We start from the raw sequence: 20,543 nt of genomic DNA on the forward strand, positions 1-20,543 counted from the left end.
CCAGTGTTTCAAAACCAAAACCAAACCAAACCAAACACCTGCAAAGCAATGCTGGCACAGCTCTCTTCCACTGGCTCTCGTTTTCGTTGCCCCACTGTCACCCCGGGAGGTTTCCCCTTAACTGCCATCACGATTTGCCTCATCTGTCAACAGTGGTGGGATTAGATAGGAAGAATTAACCAAAACCAGAAAAGAACAAAATCGGACCCTGTGGAGACTGCCTCAGCCTGAACTCCGGTGAGGTGAACACCAACAGCACTGGCATCCCAACCCCACCCCCCAATTCCTGTCCCCAGTCCCAAACCCTGCCCACAACCCCTGTGGCGACACTCAGGCATCACGGTCCCTCAAGGGCAAGGCTCTGTGTAGAAGGGGCCCGAGCACCCGAGGAGGGCACCACCTGCTCTGGCTCGTCCAGTGACAACCTGGGCTGGCACTGGGGGCACCACCACGTGAGCCTCTGGAAGCCCCCTGGAGGTCCCAGTGCCTCCTTCACAACCTGGTGCCCAGCAGGGCACCACTCCTTCTGGTAGATCTGCGTGTGCTGCTGTCTGCCCTGGAACTTGCCCCGCAGCCAGCCTGCACTGAAGGCCACCACATGGTCCACCAGGGCCTCGAGGCGCGGAAGACCCAGGAGTGAGCCGGGAGAAAGCGGGTGGATCCCAGCTCTGAACAGGGCCTCGTTCTTAATGATGTTCCCTGGAAGGAGGCAGGGAGGGGACAAGGGAAGGAAAAAGGACACATCCATAAGGAAAGCTGGCCACAAAATTAACAAAACAGAGCACAGCTGATACGATGGCAGTGGAGAGCATCTCAGGAAGATCCAGCTGGCCGAGAAGCTCTCGGGCAAGCCTCACACTGAATCATCCGGCCCGTCTGCGAAGTATTTGCTAACACTTACCCTTTAGGTTGTTGTGAAATGACATAAAACTCAGGCGTGGCCCATGTTACAGCAAAGAGATTAACAAAAGGGGCTCCGGACCTGAGTGCCTGGCTGTGAATCCCGGCCCAACCAGATCCCGGCTACCTGACCCTGGTGAATTCCCTGCCTTCTTGAGGCTTCCGTTTCCTGGTCTGTAAAGCGGGGGTAGGTTCCCCGGTTTTCGTGGGCAGTAAATGAGAATTCTCACACACACATACAAATGCTGAGCACTGTGCTGGTACGTAGAGAGAATCAATAAATACTAGCTGTTATTATTATTTAAAATGTCAAGCATGACGCCTGAAATATAGAAAAGTGTTTAGGAGGTACTATTATATTATTTTCCTACTCCTGCCTCATTTGCTGTGAAGTCAACCTCGACCTCTCCTTCCTGAATCAGTAAGTTTCTTCAAAATGTCCCAACAGTGCACTTTCTTTAACCTCTACTAGGCATTTATCACAGTCTATCTTTAGCTCCAGGGGGCTGAGTCCATGCTTGCTGGGTCACTAAACAACCCTCTCCTTCAGGAGAGAAGGTGGGCTCGGTGGAGGCCAGGCGTTCGGCACATGTGGAGAAGATGGACGGGTGAAAAGGCTGCTCTTTCCGAGAGCTTCACGGTCACACAAAATTTCTCTCTAAAATTCGCCAGCAGACTACCTGCTTCATATCTCAGCTGTGCCCTTAGAGCAATGTGTCTTTTGCTTTAGTTTCTTCATCTGAATGAAGGGAAAACTAGTAAGTGGCCATCCTGAGGAAGAGCAGTAAGGATGAACCCACGTACCTGGCACAGTGGAGTCACCTGGAAAATGTTGGCTGTTCTGATTATTGTTTGTAACAACAGCCGGTTACACAGCATTTCTCTTACTAATTTACCCCAAAGGCCGCTCCTGGAAGCCTGTGCTCCTCTGGGTGCAGGGTCTGCGTTTGTCCTACTATACTTCAATTAAAAAATAAATTAGGGCTTCCCTGGTGGCGCAGTGGTTGAGAGTCCGCCTGCCGATGCAGGGGACGTGGGTTTGTGCCCCGGTCCGGGAAGATCCCACATGCTGCGGAGTGGCCGGGCCCATGAGCCATGGCCACTGAGCCTGCACGTCCGGAGCCTGTGCTCTGCAACGGGAGAGGCCACAGCAGTGAGAGGCCCGCGTACCACAAAAAACAAACAAACAAAAAATAAATTAAAAAAAAAAAAAAGGATGGAGGGGACGTGATCCCTGCCCTCTAGAAGGTCATGCTCCAATGTGGCTATCAGGCAGACTACGACTGATAATATAATTAGGGTAGGAGAGAAGTTAGAAATGGCCTGATCTACCCCCTCATTTTAAAAACGAGGGCAGTGGAGCTAAGAAGCCCAGGTGATCATCCAGCATCACTGACACCAGTGGCAGGTGCCAGTTTCCTGCCTCCTGGACGAGGGACTTTTTCATTAGGTCGGTCAGCAGGACCACCCTCTGCCATCAGCCATACCTAAGCCTGAGAAGTATCTCTGGTCCAACAGCGTATAGCAGACGGGCTGCTCCCGGCCCAGAGCTTCCAGGGCCTGTCCTCGATGGAACTTTTCCGACAAGATGTCAGAGGTGGGTCTGACCACCGGGGAAGAGGAGCTCCACACCATCTGACAGTTATAGAAGGCCAAGAAGCCGCCCCCGCCGAAGTGCAGGACCAGCCTGGGAAGAGAGGAGAGGTCACAGTGCACAGGGCTATGACAGCAGCATCAGGTCACACGTGCACACACAGCTCCCACTCCACTCAGGATAATCTGGGGAAGCTAAGGTCCCAGAGGAGAAAAGGGATGGCTCTGCCAGAATTGTTAAACTCTCACGGCCAAATGGAGTAATTAAAAGAAAATGTATACTCTCTCCTTTTTTCTGATAATAACAATACGTGTTGGCAGAAGACAACTTGGGACGTACAGAAAAGTCTCAAGTTCAGGAGGTGTGGCTATGGCACAAAGCAGGGCTTGTTAAGGAAGGAGGACAGAGAAACTGATGCCAAGTAGGCACCTCTCCCAGTCCTCGGCAAGATCTACCAAGAAAGACACATACACACACCGCCCCCACCAGGGACACAGGAGAAACCTCATGAACCTTGATAAGCAATAACGGGTTACTCTGTGAGGGGAGAGACTCGGGCTGCAGCTGGACTCCAAGACTCACGTATCTGACCTGGGTGGTATCTTATGTGGAAGTAAAGGGACAACTTGAGAGGAACAGGACTCAGAAAAACACCTACGCATAGTACCTGCAGTAATTACTCAAGGAAAAGTACATCCCAACGGAAAGTAAATCAGCAAGGATCTCAAGAGGAGGGGAGATGGAAAGGATAAATGGAAAGATTAGCACTGGACTCTGTCACGTCTACTGTGAGATCCGAGTGGCCTGCAATCATAACAGTGCACCTGTAATCCAAGTGTGAGGAAAGGATTCTCTGAACAAAAAGACACCTGTATTAGTGTGTTTTAAATATTAATTAATTTAATTATACATAACTAACAGTGTAGTTAATTAACAATATGGAACTAAAATTCTAAACTACCTCAGCAGACACAAGAGATGGGGTAGAAATGGCAGGAAAGTACAGAAGTAGAAATATTTTAAAGGTCTCATCTCAGAGGGAGGGGGGAAGGAGAGTGAGCAAAATACCAGTGTTAATAATAAGGGAAAAGATTATTAATTTAATGCTATTAAAAATTTGATAGTTATTAACTCAGGGAAAAAACAGATATCATTTAAAGATAATATTATTACCAAAAGAATAAAGATGAATAGCAGTACTTCCAAATTAACAGAGGTTTAAAAAAAAAAGGAAGAAAAGAGACTTCCCTGGTGGCGCAGTGGTTAAGAATCCGCCTGCCAATGCAGGGGACACAGGTTCAAGCCCTGGTCCGGGAAGATCTCACATGCCGCGGAGCAACTAAGCCCATGCGCCACAACTACTAAGCCTGCGCTCTAGAGCCCATGAGTCACAACAAGAGAAGTCACCACAATGAGAAGCCCACACATCGCAACAAAGAGTAGTAGCCCCCGCTCACTGCAACGAGAGCAAGCCCGCACACAGTAACAAAGACCCAACGCAGCCAAAAATAAAATTATTTTTTAAAAAAAGGAAGAAATGTGATAAATCCAACAGAAAAAAGAAAACAAGGGACAATAAAACTACAAATGAAAGAAAATCCAAACAGCACAGTTACCCCATTTCAAAACAAGGAGTTTGCATCTGAGTTTAAAGAGATACAAAAGCCTGCTATTTACTATTTATAGCAAGCATACCTAAAATAAATGAAAAAACAGACCTACAACTAAGTGGAAAAAAGACCAGGGGGTGAGCCAACCAAACATGGAGCGGCACTGTTAACATCAAAGAGAAGCAGAATTAGGGCTAAAGGCAGAGACAGGGTCCAGGATTGTTTAATAATGAAGCTGTAAAGAACCTTTGAGAGTCAGGGACCCTGATACCTGGGACCAAGGGCAGCAAAACACAGAAACAAAAACAAAGACAAGGAGAAACTCTATAAAACCACAACTAGCCTGGGGGACTTCAATGATCCTCTTCCCAAGTTTTGCATATTAAACAAAAAAAAATAAGCAAAGGGCTTCCCTGGTGGCACAGTGGTTGAGAGTCCGCCTGCCGATGCAGGGGACATGGGTTCGTGCCCCGGTCCGGGAAGATCCCACATGCCGCGGAGCGGCTGGGCCCGTGAGCCATGGCCGCTGAGCCTGTGCGTCCAGAGCCTGTGCTCCGCAACGGGAGAGGCCACAACAGTGAGAGGACCGCGTACCGCAAAAAACAAAAACAAAAACAGAGAAAAGCTGAGCTATCAAAACAATAACCTGTTCTTAACATTTACAGAATGTTTTTCTTTTTTTGTTTGTTTGGTTTTTGTCAGAATGTTTTACTTTTAATGAACATTCTATCTTCATTTATGTACACAAAACGTAAGCAAAGATCAATTATGTGTTTGGCTGCAAATCTTGATGCCAAAAGTAGAAAATTTACAGGCTGCCACCCTGATCGTAATCCAATAAAAAAAATTAAAACAAAAAAAACCCAAAAAAGATGACCCCAAACACTCAAATATTTGAAAAATTAGGAAATACTCTTCCATGTGGTTAGTATACAAAACTATTATTTATTTGAAAGACCAACAAAGTAGATAAAACTCAGGCAAGACTAATAAAGAAAAAAAGGGGGTGGGGCAGGCAAAGCAAAATATGCAACATGGAAGGAGTTATAACGTGACAGGAAGAGATTCAAAAATAAGTGAATGCCATGAGTTCACTGTGTGGCAATAAATTTGAAGGCCTGCAGGACCAGCCTTGTTAGTGGAAGAGCGTTCCAATCGCCCCGGCTGGTGACCGGGTCCGGAATCAGCCCACGAGCCCAGCTTCGGGCCATGAGAGGTTTCCTGGGGGTTTCGGGGAAAGCTCTCCTTGCTCATCTGAACTTTAGAAATGACCCTCTCTCTCCTCTCTTCCTCTTTTCTTGTGTGGATATAAGGCCTGGAACTGCAGGAGTCTCCTGCTGCTGGTCTAAGGACAAAAGCAACACGTGGCAAAGTGCAAAGTCAGGAGAATCACACGAATGGAAGCCAAAGGCTTGGACCTGCGTCAACGCCACGGCCCGCACTCCCTCTGAGCTTCTAATGTGGTTGACCCCTGAACAACTTGGGGGTTGGGACACCGACCCTCTGAATAACTGAAAATCCGCGCACGTAACTTGCAGCCGGCCTCTGTATCCACGGTTCTGTACCCACGGATTCAACCAACCTCAGAGTGAGTCGTGTAGCAATGTAATATTACTATTGAAAAAATCCCCGTGCAAGTGGCCCCGTGCGGTTCAAACCTGTGTTGTTCAAGGGTCAACTGTCTGTGAGTCAAAAGAATCTCCTCACCATTCAAGCCAGTCTGAGGTTTTCTTTTTTTCTCTCTCCCTCTTTTTTTTTTTGGCCTCACCATGCGGCTTGTGGGATCTTAACTCCCCGATCCGGGATCAAACCCAGGCCCTCGGCAGTGGAAGCGCCAAGTCCTAACCGTTGGACTGCCAGGGAACTCCCGATCTGAGTTATCTTTATAGTCCCAAGCATCTTACTGGCCTTACATAATACCATAAACAAAGACTGTAGTTCTGGACATGAAAAAATATATAATTATGAAACCAGAAAAGTATTTTGATTTGGAGGTAGAAGGAGCCTTCTTTAGCAAGAGGATAAAACTTAAGAGCTATCAAGGAAAATACTGACCACTCAGTACCTACAAACTAAAAATCCTGAATGCCTAAAGGCACAAACACCATCAAAGGACACAGACAGGCTGGAAACACTAGCACCACACATCACAGAGGTTAACACACAAGGTCCGAAAGCCCCTACAAGTTGATAAAAAGTACACAAAAAACTCAGCGCTACCGATAAGAATGTTCATTCTCTTTGACCAGCAACGATTCCTCTGGGAACCTACACTAAGGAAAGAATCCTGAACATGGATAGAGTTTTCTGCACCGATATTCTCAACATGAACCGACTGAAAACTGGGGCAATTTTGTCCCTATAGTCAGAGAGCACTAGTCAAGCCATAAAATGTTGTTCAGAGGCCTCCCAGCCTCAAGGGCTGTGCTTGTTGGGAAAGTACTCCCCGCTCTCTAAGCTGCCAGGTGGTCCCCATCCCTCTCTGGGTGCAGACCACAGTCGACCTGCCATCTCAGTGGGCAGAGGAGTGGGTTCTCTCTCCTAGGCGGCAGGCTGCTGGAGACCACCCAGCTTGCCCACAGAGCCCGGCCCAGGCCCGCACAGCGGAGCCCTGGCGAACCCCACAGACCCCGCACAGCTGCCGACAGTCACAGCCCACGGCCTGCTCAACCACGCCTTACCTTGGAACAGGGTCCCTCCAGTCACCTCTCTTGTTTGCTTTCTTCGCTCTGGAGAACTCGTTCCCCCAAATGCTGCCAAACAAGCCAAAGCTGACCTGCAGCCACCTCTCAGCACCTCCTGCAGGGGTGTCTCCCCACAAACACCGCAGACCATCACCTCCACTGGGGACAGCATCGTCTCCTCCTGGGGACCGGGAGGACTGCTCAGAGACTTCCTGGTGGTGCCCGGCCTCTTCCTTCCACTCTTTTTGTAGAGGCTCTGACAGTGGGTTGTTGCCAGCGGACACGATTTCTTCATCTGGATCAAATCTAAGGAATAATTTCTTTCCATGGACCTAGAAAAAGATGAACATGATCTAAGGCTCTGCTATAGACTTATCTGTGTCCTCCCAAAATTCATGTGTTGAAATCAACCCCCAGTGTGATGGTGTCTGGAGGTGGGGCCTCCAGGAGGTGATTAGGTCATGAGGGTAGAGCCCTCCTGAATGGGATTAGTGCCCTTATAAAAGAGACTTCAGTGGGCTCCCTCAACCCTTCTTCCACATGAGGACACAGCAAAAAGATGGCTGTCTACAAACCAGGAAGTGGGTCCTCACCAGACACTGAATCTGCTGGCACCCCGACCTTGAACTTTCCATGCTCCAGACTGTGAGAAATAAATTTCTGTTGTTTATAAGCCACCTGGTGTGAGGTATTCTGTTACTGCAGTCAAAACAGACTGAGCCTTACCCAGAAAGGGGAAGACTGGAAGAGGTGTATACAGACATTTATCCTAATGCAAATGTCTCCCCTCTTGCCTCTTCCATGAAACTTTCCCAACTTGAATATTTGGGACTTGCCTTTTGCTTTTTGCTCCAGCCGTGTGGGCACTTAGTACATGGTTTTCAAAGTGATTAGAAGCAAGTGGAAGAATCAGATCAGCAATGAAATAGATGCACGCTAGATGCAGGGCCTAGAATACCTGAGGGGAAATACTCCCAATTTTTCCATGAATTAGCTAATAAGTAAATACTAATTGTCATTCCTGTATTCAGTTCATAATACTTTTTCTTTGTTAGAAATAATCAGCATACATACACATACACACCACACACAAACTGACAGCAGCTAAAGACGACCCACTGTGAAATTCTGCAGCCCTCGCCACCCCTGAAATTGGATTCGATAGAAGGAATGGCCACACGAGACCTCACAATCAAAAATGACGATCAACACGATTGCAGCAGAAGAAAATGAAAACAGAAAATGTGTGTAAAAGAATGTTCCAGCTGCTGAGTATTCTATCTCCATATTGCTAGTCCTGGCAGGTAATGTGTACATGGCCCGATTCCAGGATAGGCCTGTTGTGCAAGACCCATTAAACCCAAAACATCTGGCATTCATAATGGAACTGCCTGTGATAGTTTGACCCCCAAAGGTACATACTTAAAGATCACAGTTCTGATGAGATCTCCAATTTGTCAATTAGTATAAAAATTAACAACTGGAGCAGTCTTTTGAAGACCTCGCCCCCAAAGAGGGCATTATCTTTCTAAATAATTCCAGAATAGCTTAACTGCAAATCTGAGCACAGCTGTTTGCGCCACACATCAGAAATGGCTTAACTGAGCTCACATAAAAACCTGGGCAAGGAATTAAGCAGGCATAAGGGAATTTGCTCCAGGCAACACTTTCTCGGTGCAACGTCACCCACGTTGGGATAAGGCTGATGAAAATATCTGTCAGATGACCCTCAAGGTCAAAACATTTACCAGGTCAAAAGGCCTAGGTCAGGAGACCCTTGCACCCTTCCCAACAATGGCAATTTCCGCCGTCCCTCTTTTAAATTCCTCTGACACTATGGATAGTTCAGTTCTAATTGCTAACTGGGTTTATACAACGTGCCAGACAGTGTGCTAGGTGCTGAGGGTCACACAGATGAGTGAGTCTCTGCTCCTTCCCTCAGGGAATTCAGGATTTAAAAGGAATGAAGTTCTGACACAGGTTGTAACAGGGATGAACCTACGAAACATTATGCTCAGTGAGAGAAGCCAGTCACACACGGCATGATTCCAAGTATGTGAAATGCCCCCCCAAAAGGCAAATCTGTAGGATAGAAAAGAGAGTAAAATGGTCGCTTAGGGCTGGGGGTGGAGAGTTGAGGTGAAAGGGAAAGGACTAACGGGCACAAGGCTTCTTCTGGGGGTGGTGAAATGTTCTGAAGTTGATTATGGTGATGGTTGCACGACTCTGTGTCAAGAAACTCAACCGCACACTTGAAATGGGTGAACTGGATGTGGCGTGAATTACACCTCAACAAAGCTGTAAGTATTTTTTAATTGGAGGACTGATACAAAGTCTAAGTATACAGTGGGATTTGATCTCCAGATGTCCCAGCCACCCAGACTAGGATGGGACAGAAACATTAACAGGCGGAAAGGACTCAATATTTCCCTCCCACCCCTAATGCTTTCTTAGGCAGCTCTGGAGTGTGTGCTCTGCAAAATGAGAGGCTAAAACAAAAGAGAAGATGATACGGGACCAAGTGTGGAGAGACTGCTGGCTGCCTCCCAATATCCCTCTCTCCCCTTCTCCCTACCAACAAATCTACTGATTTACAGGAACGTCAACATGCTCAGCTAAAAACCTACGTCTCCCAGCCTCCCTTACAGATGGGGAAGCCAGTGAGATTGTGCAGGAACGGTCAAAGGTGGTTTCCAGGAAATCTCTTTGAAGTGGATGAACCAGTTTCCAGCTCTCTCCTGCCTTTCCTTCCTGCCTGGAACGTGGATGTAATGGCTGGAATCCCAGCTGCCATGTTATCGTCATCATCATGAGGATGAGGGCTACCCCCCAGGGAGAGAAGAGCAGGAGCTTGGGCCCCAGTGATCTTGCATCACTCCTACACCACCCTGGACCCCCTGCTCTGGACTTCCCATTATGGGAAGGGGGACAAAAAACCTCCTGGCTTGTATAAGCCACTCTTCTGAGTCTGTAATGAGCAATTATACGTAATTCCTGACACAGAAACTGGAGAGCTTACAAGGAAGGACAGTGAAGGGCCATATGCCGGATAAACAGCCAGCACACAGTGGAGCCAATTTTCCTCTGTCTCACGAGCCCACCCTGCTCATTCCACCTCCATGTTTGAATCTGCAACTGATTCTCAAACCTGAAATGCCCTTTCTTCTCCTTTTGACCCACTTAAGTCCTCCATCCTTCAAGGTCCAACTCAAGTCCCATCTCCATCATGAACGCTTTTTCTCCAGGCCATAGGACCTCTTCTATGTTGAGGCCCCCAGCTGGGCCTTAATCACACGCTCCCTTCCTCCATTCATTGCTACCTAACAGCTTCCCATTTAGGGACACAGGTCTAAACTTCCAAATTCAACTCTCAGATCCTGAGAATAGGACCCACGGACAGAGGAACAGAAAGGGAGCCCACTGATGGGGACCCACATGCCAGGCAGCTCCCCAAGGCCACCTCCCTTAGGCTTCTGGGCTCCCAACACTGACCCCTGCCTTGGTTTACTGGGAAACCAGTGCCCAGATCCATCTCAAGGCTCCCTTGCCTCACATTCTTCTGTCCACTCAGCTATCGAGTAAATATTTTCTGCAAGCCAGCTCTGTGAAGGCAGGTGCTAAGATCCCGGCCACTGGGACCCAGAGGCAAAGGGACATTAATCCTGTCCTGCAAACTCTGCAGGACAGTCTGGACAAAGAGTCCAGGTGCTCTCACGGGAACAGCACAAACCTGGAGGTCAGGGGGCCTGTGCTCCAGTCTCTGTCCCTTGCTAGCTATGTCGGCTTGGGCTAACCACTCCCCCTCCCTGAGCCCCACCTCCAAATGCAGAAAACACACATGAAGGTGTAGCAGACCTCTTCCAGACCTCTTCCAGTTCTAACCAAGAATGGTTTTATAGTGTGTGTGTGTGTGTGTGTGTGTGTGTGTGTGTGAGAAGGGCAACGTGGAAGACAGAGAACTAGTATTTACTGAGCACCTATTATGTGCCAGGCATAAAGTCGGCTTAATTCAACAATTTTAACTGGTAGGTGTTTATCCCCATTTTACAACTCTAGCAGACACTAGAGCTAAGAGGTTATGTAACTTGCTTAGAAACACACAGCTAAGAAGCAGCAGAAATCCTTGGTTTTTCTACCGCCAATTACCAAATGCCTCCTAAGTGCCGGGCACTCAGGTGCCAGGAATACAATATTGTGCCCTGTTTACTTGTCTCCTCCACTCAACAGGCAGGACAAATTCGGCAGTGAGCATCCAACAAGAGGTACAGGGTGCCCGGGAAGCACAGCAGAGTCTCTTCTCCAACTCAGAGCAGGCAGGGCAGGCTTCTCTGAGGATGTGATGGCAAGGCTGAATCCAGAAGAGACCAGGAATTACCATGGTAACATGAAGGGACAGGAATGGGGGTGGAGCTGGGAGAAAAAGGAAGACCTGCCCGCACAGGGGAGCAGCACGTCACCTTGAAGGACTGTGAGAGGAGCTCTAGATAGTTCAAAATGATTGGAGAGAGATCTGGGGCAGGGTGAACTGCAGGCCAGAGAGGGAGGCATGAGTCAGACCACAAAGAGCTCTGCGAGCCCCTTAGGGCAGGGGTCCCCTACCCCTGGTACCGGCCGGGCCGCAGCCTGTTAGGAACCGGGCTGCACAGCAGAAGGGGAGTGGCGGGCAAAAGAGCGAGCAAAGCTTCATCTGTAGCTCCCCGTCGCTCACATTACCGCCTGAAGCATCCCCCCTACCCCACCGCCCCCGCCATCCGTGGAAAAACTGTCTTCCACGAAACTGGTTCCTGGTGGCAAAAAGGTTGGGGACTGCTGCCTTAGGGAATTCTGACTCATGCTCAGAGCAAAGATGAGTCAGGCTGAAACCCAGATCAGAAGGCTATGCTCTTTCCTCACCTCCTTGCTGGCCCCATAGAATTAAACACGGTTTCCAAACAAGGTGCACATCAGTCTGTCGGAGTCATCACCACCACTCCAGACGCTGAATGTGAATACCCAGCTCATGCACATGTATTTTTTATAGTTCCACAGGCCACTGTGCTGCTCACCCGAGGCTGAGAAATGTCAGAAGGGGAGCTGCGTGGGGTCCCAGCATGGTCGCCTCAGGCTCCAGGAAGTGACAGCATGAAAAGTCTTGAGATAAATTTAGGGGCGGTACAGGGTGTGCTGATGGGAGTCAGCCCGCTGGGGTGAGCTGTGGAACGAGCCCGTCAAAAGATGACGAACTCACCTGGGTGTCCTGCAGCCACAGGGACTGGAAGCCCGCAGGGTTCAGCTTCTTACTGCTGCCCCCTGTCTTGACCACCTGCTGCCCCACGAAGGGGGAGACCAGATGGTGAAACTTCCTCACAGACGGCCCCTCCGGCATCCCTGCAGGCAGAAATGTGGAAAAGAGGCCACTAACTTAGCTGGTTTCTCTAGCATTTCTGATGGGTGCCAAGCTCCACACAGCCGTTTTTTGGGGGTTTTTTGCCATCAACTTTAAGAGCATATACGGCCAAAAAGGGAATGTGCTGGGAAGCGGGGGTCGGATCAAAGAGAAAGCCCCGGTGCGGCAGGCTGTGAGCCAGCTTCCTGAGGACTGTTGCCCCATCCCAGCCCCTCTTGCCTTTCTTCAGGCAGCACCAACAGTGTGCCAGGCATCACACCACAAGCGCCCTCCACTTTGATCCTGTGGCAGCCTGGACGGGAGCCCACCCTTGTTACTTGTTTCCTGGACTGTGGTCCTAACTCATCTCCAGGCTTTCTCTGTCCTCCTTCTGCCTCCCCAAACCAATCATTCCAGCCCACTGCTGCTGCTTTATCTCCCCTCTTTCAGTGGCGAGATGGTCGAGGTAGAGAAGGCTGTAAGGGACACAGACACAGATGCAGATCCAGCCCTGCCAGGACCACCCTGCTAGTAGCAGCACTGCGTATGTGACAACAATGCAGAGCTCAGAATCATGACAGGTGCAGACACAGGGTCATGTCAGGTCAGATCAGGGAGACGCCACATCCGGCTTCCCTAGAGAAGATTATCCCTGGTAACTGAGAAACAGCTGGGGCTCCATTTTAACCGTGATGTAGGGTGACCTGTGACCCCCACCTCTTCCTGCCCAAATCATCCAAGTTCACTGCGAGCTTGTGCGGGAGGCATTCATATGTTTGCGCCTGAGTGCTCGGCACCCCAGCTTCTAAGACACAGAAGGCATTCCCCCCACCCTTACCCTACTTATCCACTTGTTTCCTCACCTGCACAAGACTGCAAGTTATGATGAAAACCCAAAGAACTAAGCAGTTTCCTGGCACAGTGGTAGCTACTGCATTTCAGTAATTTTAAGTAATATTTAAAAATCTCTGAAATGGCGGTGCCTCTTACAGTCCATGCTTTCTCAGAGTTTAATTAGCAGCACGTTCCATAATATGTATTTTTAATTTGATGGTGCTTTAGGCTCACTAAAATGTAGTACAATTGCCCCTAATCAGACCTTCAAGTCACTCGAGAGGCTCTCCTGACAAAACTGCGGGGCTGCAGGAAGACCGGCCACAGTGCAGCCGACCTGAACCTCAACCAGCTCTGTGCCCTGGTCTCTCCAACCGTGGAAGCTTCTGGAAAAGCTCCCCTCTGAAATGCCTCTGATGCTTAAAATCTTTCGACACAAGGGCATGTTTCTTTCTCGGGTTTATTTATGGAGATGGAAAGCTGGGCAGCGAGCTGCCTCTACCACAGCCTTAAAAGATAAGAAGCCGAAGGGACACAGGTCCCGAGGGGACACCCCGCGCACCCTCGTTAACCGCGCGAGGCTGGTAAGGGGCTGGCTAGTGGAACACACTGACAGAGGAGAGGGCGTCACCTCCGCCCCCGCCCCCGGGAGAGTCTAAAATGCCTGCTTTGCCCAGCGCCTTCTCGGGGTGATGCGGGGGAGAAGCGGGCGCAGAGACGGGACTGACGGTCACTGCAGTAGCCTCGGTCGGGCGTGCGGGGAGGGGGGGGAATGTTAAAAAGTGGTAAACAGCCAAAAAAGAAAGAAAAATTCAACCCGGGCTGCGGGTTTCCATGAGGGACGCTTCTAAAAGGTTCGCTAACCGAGTTTTCACGCCGGTAACAAGGTGACGAGGGTAAAGCTGGGGAAAGCCCTGCATTTCCGACGGGGAAGGTGGACCCGCTACAGCAGAGGACGCGCCGCTCCGCCCCCTCCCCACCCGCGCACGTCCCGCGACGCCGCAACGGGACTCGCGGCGGGACTTACCGGCTCCCCGCCCGCAGACCCCGGAACCCCAGCGCCTGCGAGGCCCGCAGACCGCCTCCGCGCGGGCCGTGGAACAGCCGGCGCCCGGTGTGCGCGCGTGTTCCTCCCGCGGTGCGCGCTGGACGCTGTCGTAGGCGGGCGGGGGAAGCGTGAGGGAGGCAGACGTCTGACTGGAGGTGGGGAGTGGGTCGAGCGACGCTCCCCCCTCGAGGGGGTGGGGTAGCTCGGGTCTCCGCCCCCCGGTGAGCGTAGGAGGCGGGTCTCGCCCTGCGTGGGTGGGGTTCGGGATTTCGTTGTCCAAACAGGTGCGGGGCTCTGTCCCGGGAGGCGGGAGTGGGGTCTCGCCCTTGGGAGAGCTGGTGAGGGTGCGGAGCTCCTCCCCTAAGGAGGTCTCTGGACGCTGGGCCAATGCCGAGTGTCGCGGCTAAAGGGTGGAGAGAGAGTGAGTCTGAGCAGACGGGGGGGAAGAAGCAAACCGCGTTTGGAACGTTTATTGTCTTAACGAAGATAGAGAAAATTAAGTTGCTGAATAGAACTTTAGGTGGTCAGGCAAAGGCAAGCCTTTGGTTTTGCTGGGCCTCCGAGCCCAGCGAGGTAATTGTGAAAAGGAAACAGGTTGTCAAGAAATCTCATGAAGTTTTTAAAGGGTGGGATTTTTTTTTTTTTTTACTTTATATGATTTGAATATTATTATTTGAATTTTTACCATAAGCAAATTTTGCTTTAAAGGTAATATTAAATTTTTCCAGACAATAAAAAAGATAAAATAGTAGACTATTTTAAAATAAGAATGTTCCATTGTTGTTATTTCTCCAAAGAGGATGGGGAGCTAGCACTTTCCAAGAAGTCAGCAGGGAAGTTTGGGGAAACTGATCAGGATGGCAGGCACCAGGGACCATAGCTGAGAGGGCCATGGGGAGGTCTTGGCCAGAACAGGGAGACAGGGCCCAGCCCCTCCCCAGGTTGTGTCCTGCTGATCCAGCCGGAGCAGTACGGGTGGCCCTTCTACTGAACCGGCTAGGGCAGGAAGTGAGGAGAGGAAGGCTGGAAGGTCTGGGCTACTGAGGGTGCTCAACACAGAGGAGCCCTAGAGGGGGGATGAGGTTTGAGGGGATGGTGTTTCCATCCCCCCTGGGCCTTCTGGTCTCCCTCTTTCTGTACCTGGCGTCTTCTGGGAACAACATACCCACCACAGGATGCCACCTGCTATAGGATCAAGCACACCCTAACAGTAGCTTCTGGAGCCCCTAACTCCCCATTCTGTAGACGCTGGCTGAGCTGGGAAGGAAGCCAGAGACACAGTCCTTGCCTCACCTCTTGGACTGAATGCCTGGTGCCTAAGAGGGCTCTTCTGAGGCTGAAGGGTTATAGAGTTGAGCAACCACGTGGTTCACAGCTTACCTCTGTCATTTACAGCATATAGTAGTTATGGGGAGACAAGCAAGTCACAGTACCTCTGAATCTATTCAGCATGAAGTGGGATAGCTATTTCATGGTGTTATTATGGAAATATCACAAAGCAAGGTTTGTAGCAGGGCCCAAGATTTTGCCTTTTTCCCACAAGCTCACGGATGCTGCTGCTGGAGGTCCAGGGACACAAGGTGGAGCAGCGAGGACTTAGGAGCACAGTGGTTGGCAGTCGGTGGGCACTTAGTAAATATTCTTTGAATGAATGGCTAAATGAGGTCTTAGATACGAAACTCATAAACTGTAAAGTGCGGTGCAAATGTATGCAATCACCATTCTAAGACAATAGAGCTAGGGAATCTGCCTGGAGAAGGGCAAGCTTCCAGAAGCGCAACTCTACAGGATAGCAGTGAAGAACACTGTTGCTGCATCAGAATACCTGAGTCCAAATCCCACCGCTCAGTGGGCAGAGCTGGGCAAGTAATTTAACCTTTCCATACCTTAGTTTCTTCGTCTGTAAAATGCAGTGAAATGCCTACCTCACTGGGTTATGGTGGGATTTACTGAGATGATTCACCTAAATCTCTTAGCACTTAGCCTGACATATAGCAATAGATCAATATGTTCTTAGTTATTATTAGTTGCGTCCTGGACGGGGACGGGGGGCAACCTCAAAGCCCTCAGGAGCCTGGGCCTCAGCACTACGGGGGTCAACACCCAGTTTTCTAAGGGCCATGGAGCCAATTTCTCCCTCTCCCTTTGTGCCAGTGACATCTTAAACAGGGTTAAAGTTACAATGCCCATGAAAACCGATTAAAGCAAGAAAGGATGTGATGGAGAAAAGCAGTAGGATGTGGTGAGGAATCAGACTGCCAATGAATGAGCTTGGGGTCCTGAACTGCATGGAGGAGGTTTCCTGTGTCTCTAGGAACACCTGGGGAGCCTGGAGGGCTGAGAGTGAGGCTCCCGGGTCCATTCCAATTGCCCCTCTTTTTTGGACGTGTGACTGTGGATGGTGAGCCCTATTTTCCAGTGGTTCTAGGGTCTTCTTTCATCATGTCTAAATTGGAGAATTCGGAACCAAGGATTCTCTCCAACTTCTAGAAAGACGTTGAAAGACTTCAGCTTGGAGTGGGACCCCAGGTTGTGTGGGCTTTTCAGCTTTTAGGTTTCCACTCTTTGGGAGAGGCAGGGGGGCGGTGTAAAAGCTCAAATTCTGCAGTCAGGTTTGAATCCTGGTTCTGCATGTACTAGTTCTGTGGCCTAAGGGAGCTACTTAAAATCTATGGGCTGTATCTCCTTCGTGTGCAACACGTGGTTGTGAGGATATAGGAAAGTTTTAATGGATGTATAAAGCTACTTACTAGCGCAGCTGATTTGCAGGAGTGCTCGGTAAGTGGCAGGTACTTTTTTTAGCACAATTTCCAGGGTGGTCTCAGATTGAATGTTTGAAAATCAGGCTGTTGCATTCTGGAGGCCACAAGGAAGAGAACGCCGGCGCCCCCAAATGGTAAGCACATTAACTGCAAGGGAGGTATCTTTATGCCAGTCTCGGCCTCCTTAGTGAGGGTAGGTGCTCAGTAAGTGCACCTCTTCCTCATGCCAGCTCTGTGGCCTTGGGCAAATTCCCTCGACGATGGTGGGACAAGAGGGTTTGGACCCGATGATCTCTGAGACCCCTCATGATCTGTAAATGAGTCAGGCATGGCCTCCCAATCCAGGCATCCTTTTTCCTAGTGGGGTTATTTCCCTTCAGTTCGACTTGCCCTGGTCAGCTGAGGAAGGAAACCTCAGCAATACTACCCCCAGTCCTTAGAAGCTCGTGTCCTGTAACCCCTCCTGTACTCCCACAGACTCCAGGCCCAAACCCTCCTGTAAGGAAGGGGCTACCAGGAATTCCTCAGCCCTGTCCCTGTGCAAACTGCTAGATTTTAGGCTGCAGGACCTCCAGGGGGGCCTAGGGCCTTGACAGCTGCCCGGGGACTGTCCCACTGCTTTACTTCATAGCTAAATAGCAAGGTTTGCTCTGGGTCCCAAGTACCAGGACACCCTGGTCAGATGGAGCTGACCTGGTCAGTTTGTCCAACACAGCCTTGCAGCCCTGGACTAAACTGGAGCCTGAGTGTAGGCGTTCTTAACCTGGGGAATATGGAGAAGTTTCCAGAGTTCATAGAACCCCTGAAATTGTGAATGGTGTATGTGTACCACTCATATATGTGTACCTTTCTAGGAAAGTGGTCATGGATTTTGTTACATTTTCAGAGAGGTCTGGGACTCCAAAAATTAAAACAAAAAAACAGAAAAACTCTGCCCCAAATTGCAGAAATGACTTTCTTCAAGCATTCTCCAAGCAGGACCCTGTTCCGGTCCCATAACCTGCAGAGTCTCTCAAACCTCATCAACGCGGCTGGGTAGTGAGGGAAGACACCAAGGTCATTTGATGGACGTAAGAAAACACACCACAACTACAGCATGGCATGCTGTCCCCATCAGTGTGACAGTGGCAAAAGACCTGAAAATGTTTCCCATCGATCTGCTTCCTCCACTGAAATCAGCTTTCAGAGCCTACAGTCCTTTCTTCAATAGCTCTTCATGACGGCAAATTTCTATTCTTTGAAGGGGGCGTTTAGGATCAGGACAGGTGACAAAAATTGGTCAAGTGATATAATTCTATTTGGGACCCCCAAATTCTGTTTGTGGCTGAGAAGCAATAAGCTTGGTTCTTTTAGGCTGATCTGAGCAGGTCTGGAGAGCCTCTAAAGGGAGTTCCAACCTATGTTTTTACCGTGGCTGAAACAGTGGAATAAGTAGTTTGCAAGGCAGCTACTTTGAGAGGCAATGCTCATTTGGATGAAAAGCTTCTGAAACATTTTTAAACCTCATTACTTGGGTCACAATAAAGGTACTATTTCCCCCTTGGAGAACATCTATCCGGAGTCTCCAGAGGGAGTATTTTCAAATCTTGGGGCCCTGAGATTTCATCTGTACCAACAAGAGTATGTAAGACTCAGAGAGATGAGCCACTTTGCTCAACTTGTGGTTTCAGAGCTGCTGGTCCAAAGTCCTGGATGCTGTATCGAAGTCAGTGTGACCCCAGGGATGAATTTCTTCATGTCTTTTCCTGACCATCCTCACAGCATGACACCAACCAGCATGGGACTTGGTGCTCCCTGCGTGATACCAGATATGGCAAGGATAATTTCGGATTATTTCTGCTCTCACAACTGCTTAGAGCTTAAAGAGAACTTAAAGATTCCCTCCTCCAAAACATTTGCAGATGAAGCTGCTGAGGTGAAGAGCAGCTTGGTGAAATGCCCAGAGTCACACAGCTAGACACTGGCCAAACCTGGGCTAGAATTCTGAAACCTCAGAATCTCGTGTCTAGCTCTTTCTGGTGGGCTCCTCCCTTACTTTTCTTTTCTTTCTTTTTTTTTTTTGGCCGTGCCACACAGCTTGTGGGATCTTAGCTCCCCGACCAGGGATTGAACCCGCGTCCTTGGCAGTGAAAGTGTGGAGTCCTAACCACTGGACCGCCAGGGCAGTCCCTCCCTTACTTTTCAAGGAAGCAGAAGCACGGGTGGAAATGGGTACAGAATCTATTCCAGAAAGTGATTGTATGGTAGTGGTCCCCTCCGAGAGCCCCCGGGACCCAGAGATTCACCCAATAGGACCCCGTGAGCCATTTTCAAATAGTCAAAAAAGCCCCAAGGTAACCATCTATCCGATAGCCATACCAAGAGTGCAGAGCAACCTAAATCGAGCATCTCTGCCAAAGACGGGAATTCAATCAGCTTAGTGTTACGGACTATCCGGTAGTACTTGTCAGTAAAGATGAGCAGTTATGCTTTCTGTTCTTTTAAAAACTGAAGTGTAATTTGTATGCAGTTTGGGTTTTGATCTATAAAAAGTGAGAAAAGCCCAAATAACTATGTAGACAAAATAATTTCAAAACGTAGGGGTGGGGTAAAGGGGGAACTTTGGCTGTGGTAAGGCTGGAGGCCACATTAAGGAAATCTGCAAGGATGTTAAGGGGTGGGGGGACAGGAAGACTTCCTGAAAGTGTGTCCAGCCCATACCACTACAGAGAAGTCTGGGGGATTCTCTAAGTACAAAGCAATGGCTTTACACTGTAAGGTACATTAGCTGGTATCACTCATTGCTTTGTTCAGCAGAGTCCTGGTCAAAAGTCTGTTTAGGATTCTGTTATTTCAGTCTTACCTCTTTTGTTTCCCAGCCCAGCCCCGAAGTCTTAAGAGAATCAAGAACCCTAGAAATAACGGATCTTTTCAATTTTTTATTTTCATGAGTTCTAAAGGAAAAGGACAGAGGAGGAATGATAGAGCTAAATGTTTCACATGTCTAATTACAACCCAATTCATCTGAGTAAATCTATCTTAAAGAAGCAGTGGCACAAGAAACTACAATATCTTGGTTGTAACAGGGGTCTATTGGTAGTGTTCACTAGTATCATTTACTAGTAGTGAACTTCATCTGAATTAAGTCCTGCAATCAGAGATTCACTGATTTGGAACTTCCAGACTGCCCAGTGATTTGAACTTCAAGTACATCTGGTTAAAAACCTATGCAGTCACGTTTATTTCTCAGGTGAAGCGAGGCCACCACAGCTGTAAGACAGAAGGCAGTCACTGCAAAGCAGGGAGGGGATGGAGTGTGTGCGTGACGGGGGTGTGGGGATCTCATGTTATCACCCTTCACTCAAGAGAAGCTCCCTCTTTGGGTCTGTCTGAAAACCCCCTCGCACAGGGCCTGCCACCGCTGCTAAGCTGGGGCTCAAGAGTACCACCGGGTACCTTGCAGGCTTTTCCTGGTTCCACTGTTCCTGTTAGCCCAGAGCACGGCTGTGTATGATCGCCTCTTTCTATAAAACTAAACCCACAATCCCCCAGGCTTCAACCAGTGATCTAGTCATGCATAGACCCAAAGAAAACTGGACTTTGAGAAACTAGGTCTGTTTTAATGCCATTCTTGCTCGGATTATTTAGTTGTCCTTGTTATTGAAATCTTTTTACAAACGTTACAGCTGCAGCTACTGGAGGGGAGATAAAAATCGCACAGGAGCCAGGGTGAAGTAGAGCAGCAGTGGTCCCAGGACGCAAAGGAA

At 49.2% G+C, this 20,543-nt stretch overlaps 1 protein-coding gene across 1 annotated transcript; it reads right to left on the minus strand.

Moving 5' to 3' along the window:
- Positions 1–337: 337 nt before the first annotated feature.
- On the minus strand, positions 338–12,153 carry NEIL2 (nei like DNA glycosylase 2). The gene is made up of 4 exons (XM_065879249.1): positions 12,016–12,153; positions 6,786–7,120; positions 2,388–2,587; positions 338–699 (listed from the first exon to the last, which is right to left on the minus strand). The coding sequence occupies exons 1-4, from the start codon at positions 12,151–12,153 to the stop codon at positions 338–340; spliced, it is 1,035 nt and encodes a 344-aa protein (XP_065735321.1).
- Positions 12,154–20,543: the final 8,390 nt, after the last annotated feature.

The sequence above is a fragment of the Phocoena phocoena genome, chromosome 6, assembly GCF_963924675.1.
Source record: "Phocoena phocoena chromosome 6, mPhoPho1.1, whole genome shotgun sequence".
NCBI classification, from domain to species: domain Eukaryota; kingdom Metazoa; phylum Chordata; class Mammalia; order Artiodactyla; family Phocoenidae; genus Phocoena; species Phocoena phocoena.